Source organism: Oncorhynchus masou, chromosome 11 (genome assembly GCF_036934945.1).
Source record: "Oncorhynchus masou masou isolate Uvic2021 chromosome 11, UVic_Omas_1.1, whole genome shotgun sequence".
NCBI classification, from domain to species: domain Eukaryota; kingdom Metazoa; phylum Chordata; class Actinopteri; order Salmoniformes; family Salmonidae; genus Oncorhynchus; species Oncorhynchus masou.
In genome coordinates this window covers 10,574,209-10,593,787 of record NC_088222.1, presented here as the reverse complement: position 1 = coordinate 10,593,787, position 19,579 = coordinate 10,574,209, and the positions used below count along the sequence as shown (strand labels likewise).

At 44.4% G+C, this 19,579-nt stretch overlaps 1 protein-coding gene across 3 annotated transcripts in view; it reads left to right on the top strand.

The window, feature by feature from the left end:
• Positions 1-19,579, top strand: part of nedd4l (NEDD4 like E3 ubiquitin protein ligase) — a 122,617-nt gene that overhangs the window by 13,089 nt on the left and 89,949 nt on the right. For all 3 annotated transcript variants that reach the window (XM_064977361.1, XM_064977357.1, XM_064977356.1), the window contains exons 3-5: positions 11,798-11,879; positions 13,491-13,529; positions 16,618-16,671. In XM_064977361.1, the coding sequence (XP_064833433.1) occupies positions 11,798-11,879; positions 13,491-13,529; positions 16,618-16,671 (175 nt within the window). The remainder of the gene's footprint in view (positions 1-11,797; positions 11,880-13,490; positions 13,530-16,617; positions 16,672-19,579) is intronic.

The window sequence follows — 19,579 nt, the reverse complement described above, 5'->3', positions numbered from 1 at the left end:
GTCCTGTTAATCCGTCTGGTCCAGCGGTTTGAATGTTGACCTGTTTTAAAGGTTTTGTTCACATCAGCTACCGAGAGCGTTATCACACAGTCATCCAGAACAGCTGGTGCTCTCGCGCATTCTTCAGTGTTGCTTGCCTCGAAGCGAGCATAAAAGGCATTTAGCTTGTCTGGTAGGCTCGCGTCACTGGGCAACTCGCGTCTGGGTGTCCCTAATAGTTTTCGAGCCCTGCCACATCCGACGAGCATCAGAGCCGGTGTAGTAGGATTCAAAGCGTCAATACAGGTTTAAGTTTGCTTGTTTGATGGTTCGTCTGAGGGCATAGAGGGATTTCTTATATGTGTCCGGATTAGTCTCCCACTCTTTGAAAGCGGCAGCTCTAGCCCTTAGCTCGATGCGGATGTTGCCTGTAATCCATGGCTTCTGGTTGGGATATGTACGTACAGTCACTGTGGGGACGACGTCATCGATGCACTTATTGATGAAGCTGATGAAGCTGATGACTGAGGTGGTGTATTTCTCAATGCCATTGGATGAATCATCAAGTTTGCGGACGACACAACAGTGGTAGGCTTGATTACCAACAACGACGAGACGGCCTACAGGGAGGAGGTGAGGGCCCTCGGAGTGTGGTGTCAGGAAAATAACCTCACACTCAACGTCAACAAAACTAAGGAGATGATTGTGGACTTCAGGAAACAGCAGAGGGAACACCCCCCTATCCACATCGATGGAACAGTAGTGGAGAGAGTAGCAAGTTTTAAGTTCCTCGGCATACACATCACAGACAAACTGAATTGGTCCACTCACACAGACAGCATCGTGAAGAAGGCGCAGCAGCGCCTCTTCAACCTCAGGAGGCTGAAGAAATTCGGCTTGTCACCAAAAGCACTCACAAACTTCTACAGATGCACAATCGAGAGCATCCTGGCGGGCTGTATCACCGCCTGGTACGGCAACTGCTCCGCCCTCAACCGTAAGGCTCTCCAGAGGGTAGTGAGGTCTGCACAACACATCACCGGGGGCAAACTACCTGCCCTCCAGGACACCTACACCACCCGATGTTACAGGAAGGCCATAAAGATCATCAAGGACATCAACCACCCGAGCCACTGCCTGTTCACCCCGCTATCATCCAGAAGGCGAGGTCAGTACAGGTGCATCAAAGCTGGGACCGAGAGACTGAAAAACAGCTTCTATCTCAAGGCCATCAGACTGTTAAACAGCCACCACTAACATTGAGTGGCTGCTGCCAACACACTGACACTGACTCAACTCCAGCCACTTTAATAATGGGAATTGATGGGAAATGATGTAAATATATCACTAGCCACTTTAAACAATGCTACCTTATATAATGTTACTTACCCTACATTATGAATCTCATATGCATACGTATATACTGTACTCTATATCATCGACTGCATCCTTATGTAATACATGTATCACTAGCCACTTTAACTATGCCACTTTGTTTACATACTCATCTCATATGTATATACTGTACTCGATACCATCTACTGTATCTTGCCTATGCTGCTCTGTACCATCACTCATTCATATATCCTTATGTACATATTCTTTATCCCCTTACACTGTGTATAAGACAGTAGTTTAGGAATTGTTAGTTAGATTACTTGTTGGTTATTACTGCATTGTCGGAACTAGAAGCACAAGCATTTCGCTACACTCGCATTAACATCTGCTAACCATGTGTATGTGACAAATAAAATTTGATTTGATTTTGAATCCCGGAACATATTCCAGTCTGTGCTAGCAAAACAGTCCTAAAGTGTAGCATCCGCGTCATCTACCCACTTCTGTATTGAGCGCGTCACTGGTACTTCCTGCTTTAGTTTTTGCTTGTAAGCAGGAATCAGGAGGATAGAATTGTGGTCAGCTTTGTATGCATCTCTGTTTGTGGAGTAAAGGTGGTCTAGGATTTTTTTCCCCCTTGTTTGCACATGTGACATGTAGGTAAAAATTTGGTAAAACTGATTTGTTTGTCTGCATTTAAGTTCCCGGCCACTAGGAGCGCCACTTCTGGGTGAGCATTTTCTTCTTTGCTTATGGCCTTAGAGTTGGTTGAGAGCGGTCTTAGTGCCAGCTTCATTCTATGGTGGTAAATAGACAGCTACGAATAATATAGATAGTCTGATCAACAGCTTTTCATAAGGTACTTGACCTCAGCTTTTTATAAGGTACCTCAAGACCTCTTTAATATTATAATATTTCGCACCAGCTGTTATTGACAAATAGACACACACCCCCACCCCTCGTTTTACCAGAGGTACTGTCTGTTCTGCCGGTGCATGGAAGTCCCGCCAGCTCTATATTGTCCGTTTCTTCGTTCAGCCACGTCTCGGTGAAATATAAGATGTTACAGTTTTTAATATCCCGTTGTTAGGATAATCTTAATGGTAGGTCATCCATTTTATTTTCTAACGATTGCACGTTAGCGAGAATAATGGAAGGCATTGGGAGTTTAGTCACTAGCCTACGGATTCTTAGAAGGATCCCCGATCTGCGTCCCCTTTTCCGGCGTCGTCTTCACGCAAAAGGTGTGGATCTGGGCCTGTTCCAGTGAAAGGCTCGATTAGAATAAGACAAAGCCCATGGAAAAGCAATAACTAGCAGACTTCCCTCACTAGGAGAGTAATTTAAATTTTTAGCAGATACTCTTATCCAGAGCGACTTACAGTAGTGAGTGCATGCATTTTCGTACTTGTCTACTGTGGGAACGAACCCACACTCCTGTTTGTTGCAAGCTCCATGCTCTACCAACTGGGCCACACAGGACAACTGTGTAGTGGATCCCACACAACAGGGTTTCCCCATCGTGTGTGTTTGCGCAGTTGAAGTCAGAAGTTTACATACACTTAGGTTGGAGTCATTAAAACTCATTTTTCAACCACTCCACATATTTCTTGTTAACAAAATATAGTTTTGGCAAGTCGGTTAGGACATCTACTTTGTGCATGACAAAAGTAATTTTTCCAACAATTGTTTACAGACAGAATATTTAACTTATAATTCACTGTATCACAATTCCAGTGGGTCAGAAGTTTACTTACACTAAGTTGACTGTGCCTTTAAACAGCTTGGAAAATTCCAGAAAATTATGTCATGGCTTTAGAAGCTTCTGATAGGCTAATTGACATAATTTGAGTCAATTGGAGGTGTACCTGTGGATCTATTTCAGGGTCTACCTTCACACTGAGTGCCACTTTGCTTGACATCATGGGAAAATCAAAAGAAATCAGCCAAGACCTCAGAAAAAAAATAGTGTAGACCTCCACAAGTCTGGTTCATCCTTGGGAGCAATTTCTAAACGACCTGATGGTACCACATTCATCTGTACAAACAATAGTACCCATACCGCTCAGGAAGGAGACGCGTTCTGTCTCCTAGAGATGAACGTACTTTGGTGCGAAAGTGCAAATCAATCCCAGAACAACAACAAAGGACCTTGTGAAGATGCAGGAGGAAACCGGTACAAAAGTATCTATATCCACAGTAAAACGAGTCCTATATTGACATATCCTGAAAGGCCGCTCAGCAAGGTAGAAGCCACTGCTCCAAAACCGCCATAAAAAAGCCAGACAACGGTTTGCGACTAGACATGGAGACAAAGATTGTACTTTTTGGAGAAATGTTCCCTGGTCTTATAACTGTTTGGCCATAATGACCATCTTTATGTTTGGAGGTAAAAGGGGGAGGCTTGCAAGCCGAAAAACCCCATCCCAACTGTGAAGCATGGGTGGTGGGCAGCATCATGTTGTGGGGGTACTTTGCTGCAGGTGGGACTGGTGCACTTCACAAAATAGATGACATCATGAGGCAGGAAAATGATGTGGATATATTGAAGCAACATCTCAAGACATCAGTCAGGAAGTTAAAGCTTGGTCGCAAATGGGTCTTCCAAAGGGACAATGGCCCCAAGCATACTTCCAAAGTTATGTCTTAAGGACAACAAAGTACAGGTATTGGAGTGGCCATCATAAAGCTCTGATCTCAATCCTATAGAAAATTTGTGGGCAGAACTGAGAAAGCGTGTGTGAGCAAGGAGGCCTACAAACCTGACTCAGTTACACCAGCTTTGTCAGGAGGAATGGGCCAAAATTCACCCAATTTATTGTGGGAAGCTTGTGGAAGGCTACCTGAAACGTTTGGCCCAAGTTAAACAATTTAACGGCAATGCTACCAAATACTAATTGAGTGTATGATAACTTCTGACCCACTGGGAATGTGATGAAAGAAATAAAAGCCGAAATAAATCGTTCCCTATACTATTATTTTGACATTTCACATTCTTAAAATAAAGTGGTGATCCTAACTGACCAAAGACGGGGAATTTTTACTAGGATTAAATGTCAGGAATTGTGAAAACCAAATACATTTAAACTCAGTTTAAGGTGTATGTAAACTTTCGACTTCAACTGTATATGTATATAAAAATGGCCACCCCCAATTCAAGGGATAATACTGCCACACATTAACCCCTTAGGCTGTGCAACAGCTCTACTATCTCAAATCCAATTTAATTTGTAACACACACATTTACCAAATGTTATTGCGGGTGTTGCAAAATGCTTGTGTTTCTAGCTCCAACAGTGCAGTAATATCTAACAATTGACATCAATACACACAAGCTAAAAGTAAAATAATGGAATTAAGAAATATATAAATATTAAGACGACCAATGTCGGAGTGGTATTAAAATACTAAATACAGTAGAATAGAATTCAATATATACATATGAGATGAGTAAAGCAAAAATGTGTTATCATTATTAAGTGACTAGTGTTCCATTATGAAAGTGGCCAGTGATTTTAAGTCTATGTAAACGCAGCAAAAAAAGAAACGTCCCTTTTTCAGGACCCTTGTCTTTCAAAGATAATACGTAAACATCCAAATAACTTCAGATCTTCATTGTAATGGGTTTAAACACTGTTTCCCATGCTTATTGTAATGGGTTTAAACACTGTTTCCCATGCTTATTGTAATGGGTTTAAACACTGTTTCCCATGCTTGTTCAATGAACCATAAACAATTAATGAACATGCACCTGTGGAACGGTCGTTAAGACACTAACAGTTTATAGACGGTAGGCAATTAAGGTTACAGTTATGAAAATGTAGGACACTAAAGAGGCCTTTCTACTGACTCTGGAAAAACACCAAAAGAAAGATGCCCAGGGTCCCTACTCATCTGTGTGAACGTGCCTTAGGCATGCTGCAAGGAGGCATGAGGGCTGCAGATGTGGTGAGGGCAATAAATTGCAATGTCCATCCTGTGAGATGCCTAAGGCAGCAATACAGGGAGACAGGATGGACAACTGATTGTCCTTGCAGTGGCAGACCACGTGTAACAACACCTGCACAGGATCGGTACATCTGAACATCACACCTGTGGGACAGGTGCAGGATGGCAACAACAACTGCCCGAGTTACACCAGGAATGCACAATCCCTCCATCAGTGCTCACTGTCCACAATAGGCTGAGAGACTGGATTGAAGGCTTGTAGGCCTGTTGTAAGGCAGGTCCTCACCAGACATCCCCGCCAAAAACATTGCCTATGGGCACAAACCCACCGTCGCTGGACCAGACAGGACTGGCAAAAAGTGCTCTTCTCTGACGAGTCGCGGTTTTGTCTCACCAGGGGTGATTGTCAGATTTGTGTTTAAGGAATGAGCGTTACACCAAGGCCTGTACTCTGGAGCGTTGATCGATTTGGACGTGGATGGTCCATCATGGTCTGGGGCGGTGTGTCACAGCATCATCGGACTGAGCTTGCTGTCAATCTTGCAGGCAATCTCAATGCTGTGTGTTACAGGGAAGACATTCTCCTCCCTCATGTGGTACCCTTCCTGCAGGCTTGTCCTGACATGACCCTCCAGTATTACAATGCCACCAGCCATACTGCTCGTTCTGTGCGTGATTTCCTGCAAGACAGGAATGCTAGTGTTCTGCCATGGCCAGCGAAAAGCCTGGATCTCAATCCCATTGAGTACGTCTGGGACCTGTTGGATCAGAGGGTGAGGACAAGGGCCATTACCCCCAGAAATGTCTGGGAACTTGAAGGTGCCTTGGTGGAAGAGTGGGGTAACATCTCACAGCAAGAACTGGCAAATCTGGTGCAGTCCATGAGGGGGTGATGCACTATAGTACTCACACAGATACTGACTGTTACTTTATATTTTGACGCCCCCCTCAGGGATGTCTCAGTCGTTGAATCTTATGTTCATACAAATATTTACACATTTTAAGTTTGCTGAAAATAAACACAGTTGACAGTGAGAGGACGTTTCTTTTTTTGCTGAGTTTATATGGGGCAGTAGCCTCTAAGGTGCAGGGTTACGTAACTGGGTGGAAGCCGCCTAGTGATGGCCTTGACATAGAAGCTGTTTTTCAGTCACTCAGTCCCAGCTTTGATGCACCTGTACTGACCTTGCCAGGTGAACAGACAGTGGGTCGGGTGGTGGTTGTCCTTGATTTTCTTTTTGGCCTTCCTGTGTCATTGTGTACTTTAGGTGTCCTGGAGGGCAGGTAGTTTGCCCCTGTTGGGCAGACCTTACCACCCTCTGGAGAGCCCAGTGGTTGCGGGCTGTGCAGTTGCCATACCAGAAGGTGATACAGCCCGACAGGATGCTCTCAATTGTGCGCGCGTAAAAGTTTGAGGGTTTTAGGTTCTGATCCACACTGTCTGTCTGTCTGTGTGGACCATTTCAGAGTGTCAGTGATGTGTACACCGAGGAACTTGAAACCTTCCACCTGTTCCACTGCTGTCCTGTCAATGTGGATAGGGGCGTGCTCCCGTTGCTCTTTCCTGAAGTCCAGCTCCTTTGTTTTGTTGACATTGAGTGAGAGGTTATTTTCCTGGCACCACTCCCAGGACCCTCACCTCCTCTCTCTAGGCTGTCGTCATTGGTTGTTATTTCAATAGGCGAACAACAAGTGGCATCCTAGCTAATACCTACTCACAAGGATTCCTAAATCATTGCTAAGAATAATGAAAATGACTGCAGTCAGTACTAGAGTCACTGCTATTAGCTTCACCACATACTATGTAACGCCGTTTGGGTCTTTGCGTGTCAAAAAAGGTACAGTAGCACTGTCAAAGCTGTACAAAAAAATCTGCAAGCAAGCAAACACCAGCTACAAACAATGTTTTTAATTACAGGAACCTACAGTGCTGGCCTTTAAAAAATAAAAAAGCTAGCTCATTGTTTGCATCAATGTTCTTCCCCAAAAACATATCAAACCAGCATCTGTTTCAGTAGCTACAGTTAGTTAGTTAACTATATAGCTAGGTGTCATCTAAAATAACCCTAATTTATAAGACAGTTCTTATTTGATTAATGGTGGTCGGACCCAACTATGTGAAACTAGCCACAATAAGGATTAGCCACAACAGTGGACTTTGCTGTTAGCCTTCAAAATAAAAAGTATAGCATAATTCTACTATTTGCATTCATTTGCATAACTGTCAATGATATACTTTGATTTTGAAGGCAACCCCCAAAGTCCAACTCTCTAACCACTAGGCTACCCTGCCGCCCCGAACATAACCCGGTCCTTTTGAGCCTCGCTAGCCAGATGAAGCTAGCTGGCTGCTTATAACGTTAGCTTTGGGCAACAGGGTAGCTGGCTAGCTATTTATTTTCATGAACTGAAGGTCAATTTCAATAGGTGAACAACAAGTGGCAACCTAGCTAAATACTTACTGAAGGATTCCTAAATCATTGCTAAGAATAATGAGAATGACTGCATTTTCCAATTTGTAAGTCGCTCTGGATAAGAGCGTCTGCCAAATGACTTAAATGTAATGTAAATGTTTTCTACTGGTCATTGTTTTCAGGCTTGTTGTATTGGTGCTAGCTAGGTACCAAGCTAAAGCTAGCTAGCTACCCCAGAAGTTGCGGTCGAACAAATAATACTTTATTACCAAGGCGGTATTGTAAACGCATCGTTTGTGGCCGGTGTTTGTTTGTTTGCAGATTTTTTTGTACAGCTTTGACAGTGCTACTGATAGTAGTGGTGGCGCTTGGCTTGGACGTGCAAATTCAGAACACACAACATTCTATAATAGAACTGTGTTATTTGACGTGTCAAATTAAAAGCTTATTTAACACACCAAATAGCGTTATTTGACGTGTCAAATTAAAAGCTTAACGCTTCAAATAGTGTTATTTGACGTTTATCTTTTTTTGACACGCAAAGACCCAAACGGCGTTCCATAGTATGTCATGAAGCTAATAGCAGAGACTCTAGTACTGTGTAACTCCGGTAGGGCAACATCTGAAAAATAGCGCACTCAGTAGTGCGTACCGGGGCTCCACCAGTCGGTGAAAGCCAACATCACCCACGACAGAGAACGGTTGATTGTCAAGGGCAATGAATCCCATTTATCTTGGCTTTAATGGATTTCACCCCTGAGTTGTCTCGCTGAAAATGTCTTACTCTTTCAAATGACTGCTCAACTTGTTGACTGCTCGATCCACACAGCAGACATTGTGGGCTAGGTTAGGAATGCTGTGTTGCACGTGTAGCACAACATTCTCCGTGGCATCCTTACGTTATATAGATATGCACTGCAGCTTTGACATCGGTTTTGCATCCAACCAGACATCGGGCCGATACCGATGTTGCCATTTTTAACTAGTATCATCCGATTCCGATATATTCATCAACTTATATTGTGCATCCCTAGTAAGATAAGTTGTATGCTTCCCCAAACTCACACGCTGCCAATTCAGTCTTCATAAAAAACATGGAGGCAATTATTTTATAGTCAGATTTTCAAGCAAGGTAAGACATGCCTCATAATATAAAGTAAAATGTTAAGGGTTCAAGCAATTAAGTATGTTTTCAAAATGCATACTGCCTCCAGCTCACAGCGTAATGTGGTGTGGGATAGCATTTTATATCATACCCCCAAGACCTGCTAACCTCTCACCATTACAATAACAGGTTAGGTTAGCATTTTATATCATACCCCCAAGACATGCTAACCTCTCACCATTACAATAACAGGTTAGGTTAGCATTTTATATCATACCCCCAAGACATGCTAACCTCTCACCATTACAATAACAGGTTAGGTTAGCATTTTATATCATACCCCCAAGACATGCTAACCTCTCACCATTACAATAACAGGTTAGGTTAGCATTTTATATCATACCCCCAAGACCTGCTAACCTCTCACCATTACAATAACAGGTTAGGTTAGCATTTTATATCATACCCCCAAGACATGCTAACCTCTCACCATTACAATAACAGGGGAGGTTAGCATTTTATATCATACCCCCAAGACATGCTAACCTCTCACCATTACAATAACAGGTTAGGTTAGTATTTTATATCATACCCCCAAGACATGCTAACCTCTCACCATTACAATAACAGGGGAGGTTAGTATTTTATATCATACCCCCAAGACATGCTAACCTCTCACCATTACAATAACAGGTTAGGTTAGTATTTTATATCATACCCCCAAGACATGCTAACCTCTCACCATTACAATAACAGGTTAGGTTAGTATTTTATATCATACCCCCAAGACATGCTAACCTCTCACCATTACAATAACAGGTTAGGTTAGCATTTTATATCATACCCCCAAGACATGCTAACCTCTCACCATTACAATAACAGGTTAGGTTAGCATTTTATATCATACCCCCAAGACATGCTAACCTCTCACCATTACTATAACAGGTTAGGTTAGCATTTTATATCATACCCCCAAGACCTGCTAACCTCTCACCATTACAATAACAGGTTAGGTTAGTGTTTTATATCATACCCCCAAGACATGCTAACCTCTCACCATTACTATAACAGGGGAGGTTAGTATTTTATATCATACCCCCAAGACATGCTAACCTCTCACCATTACAATAACAGGTTAGGTTAGTGTTTTATATCATACCCCCAAGACATGCTAACCTCTCACCATTACAATAACCGGTTAGGTTAGCATTTTATATCATACCCCCAAGACATGCTAACCTCTCACCATTACTATAACATGGGAGGTTAGCATTTTATATCATACCCCCAAGACATGCTAACCTCTCACCATTACAATAACAGGGGAGGTTAGCATTTTATATCATACCCCCAAGACCTGCTTGCCTGTATTGTTTTTTTCTCCCGGTCAATTTAGACAATTTTATTTATCGTCTTTTAATTTTTTGCTGGCCAAAAGCCGGCAATTACCGGGTAACGGAAACCCTGCTCTATAGTCTCATTGTTCTGTCATTACAAGTAACAAAATATGAACCCAATGTGTTATAAAGACTGTTCAGACAGTGTACCAGGCCACACAGGCTCAAACCCACTATATTGCCTGTCCTTACTACTCCTGACTCAGCTAAATCACTGTGACATCAGGAGCCTGCCTGGTCAGTAGTCCTGTACTGCCAGCTTCAATCACTCAACAAAACAGGCAGGCAGTTTCACAAACCTGAAATTCTAACTTGGTAACAGATACCACAGAGGCAGCGAAACTGCTTACATGTGTACATTCATGACATTGGACTACACCCAGCTGAATTAGCCTCTGTTTTATTGACAAACACTGTGGCTTGAAATAGAAGTGTGTGTGTGTGCGTGCATTTTGTGCTTATATATATATTTTTTTATCAGGCTTCTTTTATTATAGTTGCTAAAAACCGAGCAGAAATCTCTGTGGTTTGGTTTTTAGAGAGATCATCTGTAGCTAGGCTATTACCCTGCTTCCTCAGAAGAGCTTGCCTGGTGCCCCAGACAGTCCTCCTCTGCCTCGAGGGGAGGAAGACTCTCAAGGGAGAGCAAGAACAACAAGATCATGGCTGCTCTCCAGCCCTCAATTACTAATTAAAGTCTCCCTGCTGCTGAGTCTAATTGTGTGTTTATGTCAGTCTGATCCTTCTTGACTAAACAATGGAAATACTGTGTTGCAGACTGATAGGCTCCTTGGCCTGTATCGTTGCTACAGACGGGAGTCTCATTGGCCACTGCTCTGTCTCTCTCTCTCTCTTACACACACACACCCTCTTTGATGAATGCTTGTAGAAGCACAATCGGCATGTCACTCGGTTCAAAAACCTAGGAGTTACTGTAACGCCTCAAGGCCTCGCATTCAGGCCCAGGCGTCACCCCTGGCAACAGGCCCAGGCGTCACCCCTGGCAACAGGCCCAGGCGTCACCCCTGGCAACAGGCCCAGGCGTCACCCCTGGCAACAGGCCCAGGCTTCACCCCTGGCAACAGGCCCAGGCGTCACCCCTGGCAACAGGCCCAGGCGTCACCCCAGGCGTCACCCCTGGCCACAGGCCCAGGCGTCACCCCAGGCGTCACCCCTGGCAACAGGCCCAGGCGTCACCCCTGGCAACAGGCCCAGGCGTCACCCCTGGCAACAGGCCCAGGCGTCACCCCTGGCCACAGGCCCAGGCGTCACCCCTGGCCACAGGCCCAGGCGTCACCCCTGGCCACAGGCCCAGGCGTCGCCACAGGCCCAGGCGTCACCCCTGGCAACAGGCCCAGGCTTCACCCCAGGCGTCACCCCTGGCCACAGGCCCAGGCGTCACCCCTGGCAACAGGCCCAGGCTTCACCCCAGGCGTCACCCCTGGCCACAGGCCCAGGCGTCGCCACAGGCCCAGGCGTCGCAACAGGCCACAGGCCCAGGCGTCGCCACAGGCCCAGGCGTCACCCCTGGCAACAGGCCCAGGCTTCACCCCAGGCGTCACCCCATAGCACACTGTCTTAATAATAGTCTCTTCTTTTCCCTTCTCTCTCTGCAGTGATCCCTATGTCAAGCTGTCGCTCTACGTTGCGGATGAGAACAGAGAGCTTGCCTTAGTCCAGACTAAAACCATTAAAAAGGTAACCCCTAGGACAATAATGTTTGATTTTATCAATTGATCAGGAAGTCTTTGTCTGTAGTTTATCTAATCCTCTGGTGTTTCCTTCTTGTATCCTGTGGTTTTTAAACAACAACAATCCAAGTTATTTTTTTGATTGTTTATGAATCTGAGCCGAGAAAGTGTTTCCTGTTTGCTGTTTACACTACTGAGCAATGTGAATTGTATTGTGTAGAATCCAGTTAGAGGGAGGATGAGGACCAGCTAGAGACGGCCCCAGAACACTACTGTAGTCTGACGTGTGAACCTTTCCCCAATATTAATAAGGCTATGTGGGTGAACTCCCTTACCACCAGAGGGAGCTGTTTCATACAGTTCAGCATATCAAGGTAATAATACACACAATCTGAGGGACCTCTTGAGGGTATTTTGGAAACCCTGTTTCAGGATTCTTAGTATTGTCGTGTTCAAGGCCTGGCCTAACCTAACTAAAAGGATTGTGGAAGAAATTAGCTAAAAAATAGCATAGAGGTGGAGTTTGCTTCATAGAATGTAGCCCAGTTTTATTTGATGTATGGAAAAACCTGACATCACATTTCACTAGAAGGACAATTCCTTCCATCTCCCCTCCAGTCCTGTCAGAATGAAAAACAATACGTTTGCCACATTATTATTCCCAACCACCATCCTCTCCCTCTCTTGGTAAATCTCCTGTGATGATGGCCAGAGAGACTCAGCTTATCCCCTTCCTTCCTGCAGCCAGCCTTCCGAGCTCTCCCATGAAGTCAGCCGTATGCTGTCCGTGGCCCTGGCACGGATATAAATAGCTGACAATGTGCTGCTATGTGGAGCAGAAGACCCTTTTATTTCAGTCACTCCGGGTTTATGAAGGTGTGCTGCTGCCGCAGTCAAAGCACTGTGCAACCTCTTGCCTCGTGGCAATATAAGGCTAATTCTGGGCCGGTACTCACAACACGTCTCAGAAGGATTGCTGATCTAGGATCAGGTCCACCTTGTCCGTTATGATCTTAAAGCCCAAACTTATACTAGATCAGACAATGTATGAGATGGACCCAGGATTGATTGTAAACTCTCCTAAGAAACAGGTCATAGATTGTCCCTGACAGCGATGGATGTATCACATTTATCAGTGCCGTTCTGCTAATATCAGATACCACATGGAGAGTTTCTCTTTGCTCAAGCAGCAAGGTGACCCAGGACTGGATCCATCTCTTAACATATTATGCAGTGGTTCTCCTGTTTGGCACGGAACCTTATCCGAATAGATTTGTATGATGTGTCTTCTCAGTCTAGGAGGAGGTAGAGAGACACTTCCACCATGGTGGGAGATATCACCTGATGTCACAAAGAAGTTATTTTAACAGAGATGATACTTTATCAAGGATGTTGCTAAATCAGACTACCTTGTAAAATGGACATTGTGGTGTTCCTAAACTTCATTGACATTCTGGTGTGTCTCTTATTTTAATAACCGGAGGTTATTAAGTGGAGTCTACTCACTTAGTTTACGGACTGATTTTAAAGAAAGTGTAGGCTATTTGTTTCACAGCATGCAGGAAACGCACCAACTGATCAGCCTCACTGAACTTGTTTATCTATTCTTTTCTTTCAGACTCTAAATCCCAAATGGAACGAGGAGTTCTATTTCAGAGTGAGTTTCTTTACATTTACAGTGCCTTGCAAAAGTATTCAGACCCCTTGGATTTCTTCACATTTTGTTTTACAAAGTTGGATTAAAATGTATTTAATTGTAATTTGTTAACATTCTACACAAAATACTCAAACATAAAAAAAACAATTAAACAACACAATGTAACTCCAAGTCAATCACACTTCTGTGAAATCAAACTGTCCACTGATTGACAATAAATTTCACATGCTGTTGTGCAAATGGAATAGACAAGAGGTGGAAATTATAGGCATTTAGCAAGACACCCCCGATAAAGGAGTGGTTCGGCAGGTGGTGACCACAGACCACTTCTCAGTTCCTATGTTTCCTGGCTGATGTTTTGGTCACTTTTGAATGCTGGTGGTGCTTTCACTCTAGTGGTAGCATGAGACGGAGTCTACAACCCACACAACTGGCTCAGGTAGTTCAGCTCATCCAGGATGGCACATCAATGCGAGCTGTGGCAAGAAGGTTTGCTGTGTCTGTCAGCGTAGTGTCCAGAGCATGGAGGCGCTACCAGGAGACAGGGCAGTACATCAGGAGACGTGGAGGAGGCCGTAGGAGGGCAACAACCCAGCAGCAGGACCGCTACCTCTGCCTTTGTGCAAAAAGGAGCAGGAGGAGCACTGTCAGAGCCCTGCAAAATGACCTCCAGCAGGCCACAAATGTGCATGTGTCTGCTCAAACGGTCAGAAACAGACTCCATGAGGGTGGTATGAGGGCCCGACGTCCACAGGTGGGGTTTGTGCTTACAGCCCAACACCATGCAGGACATTTGGCATTTGCCAGAGAACACCAACATTGGCAAATTCGCCACTGGCGCCCTGTGCTCTTCACAGATGAAAGCAGGTTCACACTGAGCACATGTGACAGTCTGGAGACGCCGTGGAGAACGTTCTGCTGCCTGCAACATCCTCCAGCATGACCGGTTTGGCGGTGGGTCAGTCATGGTGTGGGGTGGCATTTCTTTGCGGGGGCCGCACAGCCCTCCATTTGCTCGCCAGAGGTAGCCTGATTTACGTTCAGCTGTAGCCTAGTGTTCGCGATTTACATTCAGGGCTAGTGTTAGCGATTTACGTTCAGCTGCAGCCTAGTGTGTGCGATTACATTCAGGGCTAGTGTTAGCGATTACATTCAGGTGCAGCCTAATGTGAGCGATTACATTCAGGGCTAGTGTTAGCGATTACATTCAGCTGCAGCCTAGTGTGTGCGATTACATTCAGGGCTAGGGTTAGCGATTACATTCAGCTGCAGCCTAGTGTGAGCGATTACATTCAGGGCTTGTGTTAGCGATTACATTCAGCTGCAGCCTAGTGTGTGCGATTACATTCAGGGCTAGTGTTAGCGATTACATTCAGGGCTAGTGTTAGCGATTACATTCAGGGCTAGTGTTAGCGATTACATTCAGGGCTAGTGTTAGAGATTACATTCAGCTGCAGCCTAGTGTGTGCGATTTACATTCAGCTGTAGCCTAGTGTGTGCGATTTACATTCAGGGCTAGTGTTAGCGATTCCATTCAGCTGCAGCCTAGTGTGAGCGATTACATTCAGCTGCAGCCGAGTGTGAGCGATTTACTTGCAGCGCTAATGTTAGCCAGTTAGCTATTAGAGATGGAGACTCACTCAACAGAGCATGCTGAGGTTTGGCAGCCGGAAGCTATTGTGACACAAAACCAGAGTTAAGATATCAGACCTCGATTTCAGTTTATCTCTAAGGCCGTGTCTAGCCTTGACAGTTCATGCAGCTTTTGCAGTTCTGATCATGGACTTCTGATCATGGACTTCTGATCGTGGACTTCTGATCATGGACTTCTGTACGCATAATGCTTCTACACCTACATTTAAATGCCTACCGTATCCACATTGTGTCCAGATTCTCTTTTCCTGCGCTATAGTCAATTGCCAGTGTGGATTCTGCAAACGGTGGAACGGGTTAAATCTGATAACACAACAACCACTTGATGATGGCATGAGCCAACTACTGTAGCTAGCTAGCCAGCTAACCTCTGTAACTAGGCAACTACTGTAGTTATCTAGCCAGCTAACCTCTGTCACTAGCCAGCAAAGTTAAAAGGATTGCCAACAGGTTAGCATAACTTTAACCAAACAATTTTTTTCTTACAAATATGCTAGCTGGTTAGCATTTATGAAGCCAGCATAATCATTCCTCACACCCCAGGAAAATATCCCCCCCCCCCTAAAAATAAATAAAGGTGCCTCTTGCTCCCAAAACACACATTTCTGGAGACTTGTGGGTGAAGTGCTGCTGACGTCACCCACTGTATTCCCTTTCGGTAGCCTGGTTGTGTCCAGACTGAGGAGAAATCCGCACACAAAGCGTCCCTGACCACCACCTGAAGTGATCAGCCAGATCTGAACACAATCTGACCTCAATGTGACTTCAGTGCATCTAGACAAGTCTTTTCAATGCGATATTTGTATTCTGATAGAAGTATTTTATTTTTTATTTTTATATATATATATATATATATATATATATATTACTTTTGTTTCCTCTTCACTTTTTCTCCCCAGTTTTGTGGTATCCAATTGGTAGTTAGTTTTGTCCCATCACTGCAACTCCTGTCCGGACTCGGGAGAGGCGAAGGTCGAGATCCATGCTTCCTCCGAAACACGACCCCTGCCAAGCGGCTCTGCTTCTTAACACAATGCTCGCTTAACCCGGAAGCCAGACGCACCAATGTGTCGGAGGAAACACTGTACACTTGGCGATCGTGTCAGCGTGCATTGCTCCCGGCCTGCCATCGAATCCGGATCTGTAGTGACGCAGTCAGCCAGCACTGTGATGCATTGCCTTAGACCGTTGCACCACTCGGGAGGCCCCTGATAGTGGAAGTTGCATTTAAGTGTCAAGTGTAGACACAGCTTTCTCTATGTATTGTCCTTTTTTTAACGACCCCTCTTTTCTACCTGCTAGATATGCTAATTAATTGTGTGTGTGTGTGTGGCTTTTATGCAATATTTTTTTGTGTATGAAGCAAGCAGCTATTTTCTAGACTGTGTACATTTATTACGGGACTTCACTAAAAGTGTCCCTTCTGTCATCACAGGTTTGTCCTCTGAACCACAGACTACTCTTTGAGGTGTTTGATGAAAACAGATTGGTAAGATTCAATTTTTGTGAAATTATATTCTGAATAATGATTATATTTCAAGAGTTCAATGATTTAATTGAAAAAGATCTTACAATTTGAAATGTACTTTTGATCCAAATAATATCCTCTTTCTACGTAACAGAAATTCTTATTTTCAGATGTTCTGTTGTATTTACTACACGCATTTGTTGTATGACAGTAGTACATTGTTCTTGATAACAATATGACGATAGTGTGTTGCCATGCAAATCCTCTAACTATCACTAACAACATCTAATCAATGTGTTGTATTCAATGCTTTCTTTCTCTGTCTACAGAAGGTAATTTCTGATTCTCTTGTTGTCCAATGTTGTCTGCAATCCCACTTCAAATGACATAATAAGTAGGCTATTATCTGTGTGTTTAGGAGAAAACACCTGTTCTTAGGGACCATAGAAATTCTATTTCTATAATTGGCACATTGTTCCTGAGAACACATGATCAGGGCTCTTATTTATAAGGCATCTCAGAGTAAGCATTTTGATCTACTATGATCTGTTTAGCCTTTTTTTTTGTTTTTTTTTGTACATATACATATGAACAACAAGTTAGACACACACAAACAATGACTTCATCTCCTCTGCCCTGACCCGCATGCTCACACCTCCATCCCTATAGTGCCTGGTCACACCTCCATCCCTATAGTGCCTGGTCACACCTCCATCCCTATAGTGCCTGGTCACACCTCCATCCCTAGTCACACCTCCATCCCTAGTCACACCTCCATCCTTAGTGTCTGGTCACACCTCCATCCCTATAGTGCCTGGTCACACCTCCATCCCTATAGTGCCTGGTCACACCTCCATCCCTATAGTGCCTGGTCACACCTCCATCCCTATAGTGCCTGGTCACACCTCCATCCCTATAGTGCCTGGTCACACCTCCATCCCTATAGTGCCTGGTCACACCTCCATCCCTATAGTGCCTGGTCACACCTCCATCCCTATAGTGCCTGGTCACACCTCCATCCCTATAGTGCCTGGTCACACCTCCATCCCTATAGTGCCTGGTCACACCTCCATCCCTAGTGCCTGGTCACACCTCCATCCCTAGTGCCTGGTCACACCTCCATCCCTAGTGCCTGGTCACACCTCCATCCCTAGTGCCTGGTCACACCTCCATCCCTAGTGCCTGGTCACACCTCCATCCCTAGTGCCTGGTCACACCTCCATCCCTAGTGCCTGGTCACACCTCCATCCCTAGTGCCTGGTCACACCTCCATCCCTAGTGCCTGGTCACACCTCCATCCCTAGTGCCTGGTCACACCTCCATCCCTAGTGCCTGGTCACACCTCCATCCCTAGTGCCTGGTCACACCTCCATCCCTAGTGCCTGGTCACACCTCCATCCCAAGTGCCTGGTCACACCTCCATCCCTAGTGCCTGGTCACACCTCCATCCCTAGTGCCTGGTCACACCTCCATCCCTAGTGCCTGGTCACACCTCCATCCCTAGTGCCTGGTCACACCTCCATCCCTAGTGCCTGGTCACACCTCCATCCCTAGTGTCTGGTCACACCTCCATCCCTAGTGTCTGGTCACACCTCCATCCCTAGTGTCTGGTCACACCTCCATCCCTAGTGTCTGGTCACACCTCCATCCCTAGTCACACCTCCATCCTTAGTGTCTGGTCACACCTCCATCCTTAGTGTCTGGTCACACCTCCATCCTTAGTGTCTGGTCACACCTCCATCCCTATAGTGTCTGGTCACACCTCCATCCCCAGTGTCTGGTCACACCTCCATCCCCAGTGTCTGGTCACACCTCCATCCCCAGTGTCTGGTCACACCTCCATCCCTAGTGCCTGGTCACCCTGTCTTCCCAAGTGCTTGGCATTATTGTTTTTCACTTGTCCTTAAATTCTATCAGTAGTTTTTTCTCAGTCACCCTGTCTTGAAATATGCAGACAGATTAAAAATGCTTTTACATTGTAATACTTTTGACAGCCAACTTTCTAGCTCCGCCCACAACCTCTGGACTTCATAGCATTCCCAGAAAGTATGGATTATTGAGTCATTATTAGTTTTACACTTAAGCCATTACTGCCATTGTGCTGTAGAATTAGTCAATTTTGTTTCTTGTATAATATATTATATTCATTAGTTTATACTGGAAAAGCTTACATTTTTATGGACTCTCTACTATTAAGGATCAGACCCTTAAATTAAAAAAAAAAAAATACTGAAATGACATAACCAAATCCAACTGCCTGTAGCTCAGGAGCTGAAGCAAGGATATGCATATTCTTGATACCATTTGAAATTAAACACTAGAAATGTTAAATTAATGAAGGAGAATTTAAGACATTAGTCCTGGTAAAAGATAATACAAAGATAAAAGCTTGCTTTTGTTATTGTTCCATCTTTTGAAATGCAAGAGAAAAGTCACTGTATTATTCCAGGTTAAGTGCCATTTCGATTTTGGCCACTAGATGGGAACAGTGTACCCGCAACATTTTAGACTGATCCAATGAACCATTTAATTTCTGTTCAAAATGTTGTCAAGTCTGCCCAAATGTGCCTAATTGGTTTATTGATACCTTTTGAAGTTCATAATTGTACACTTTCCTCAAACAATGGTATTATTTCACTGTAATAGCTACTGTAAATTGGACAGTGCAGTTAGATTAACAAGACTTTAAGCTTTCTGCCATTATCAGATATGTCTATGTCCCGGGAAATGTTCTTGTTACTTACAACCTCATGCTAATCGCATTAGCCTACGTTAGCTAAACCGTCCCACGGGGGGGAGGACCGATCCTGTAATTTCGTTAGTTATGCTCCAACTTTCCTTCCATCTTGTGCCAACATCAGTTCTTTTTAAGTCTTGGATCCAATAGTTTATATTTTTTTCGAAGAATTTGTCAGTTGGATAGGCTCTC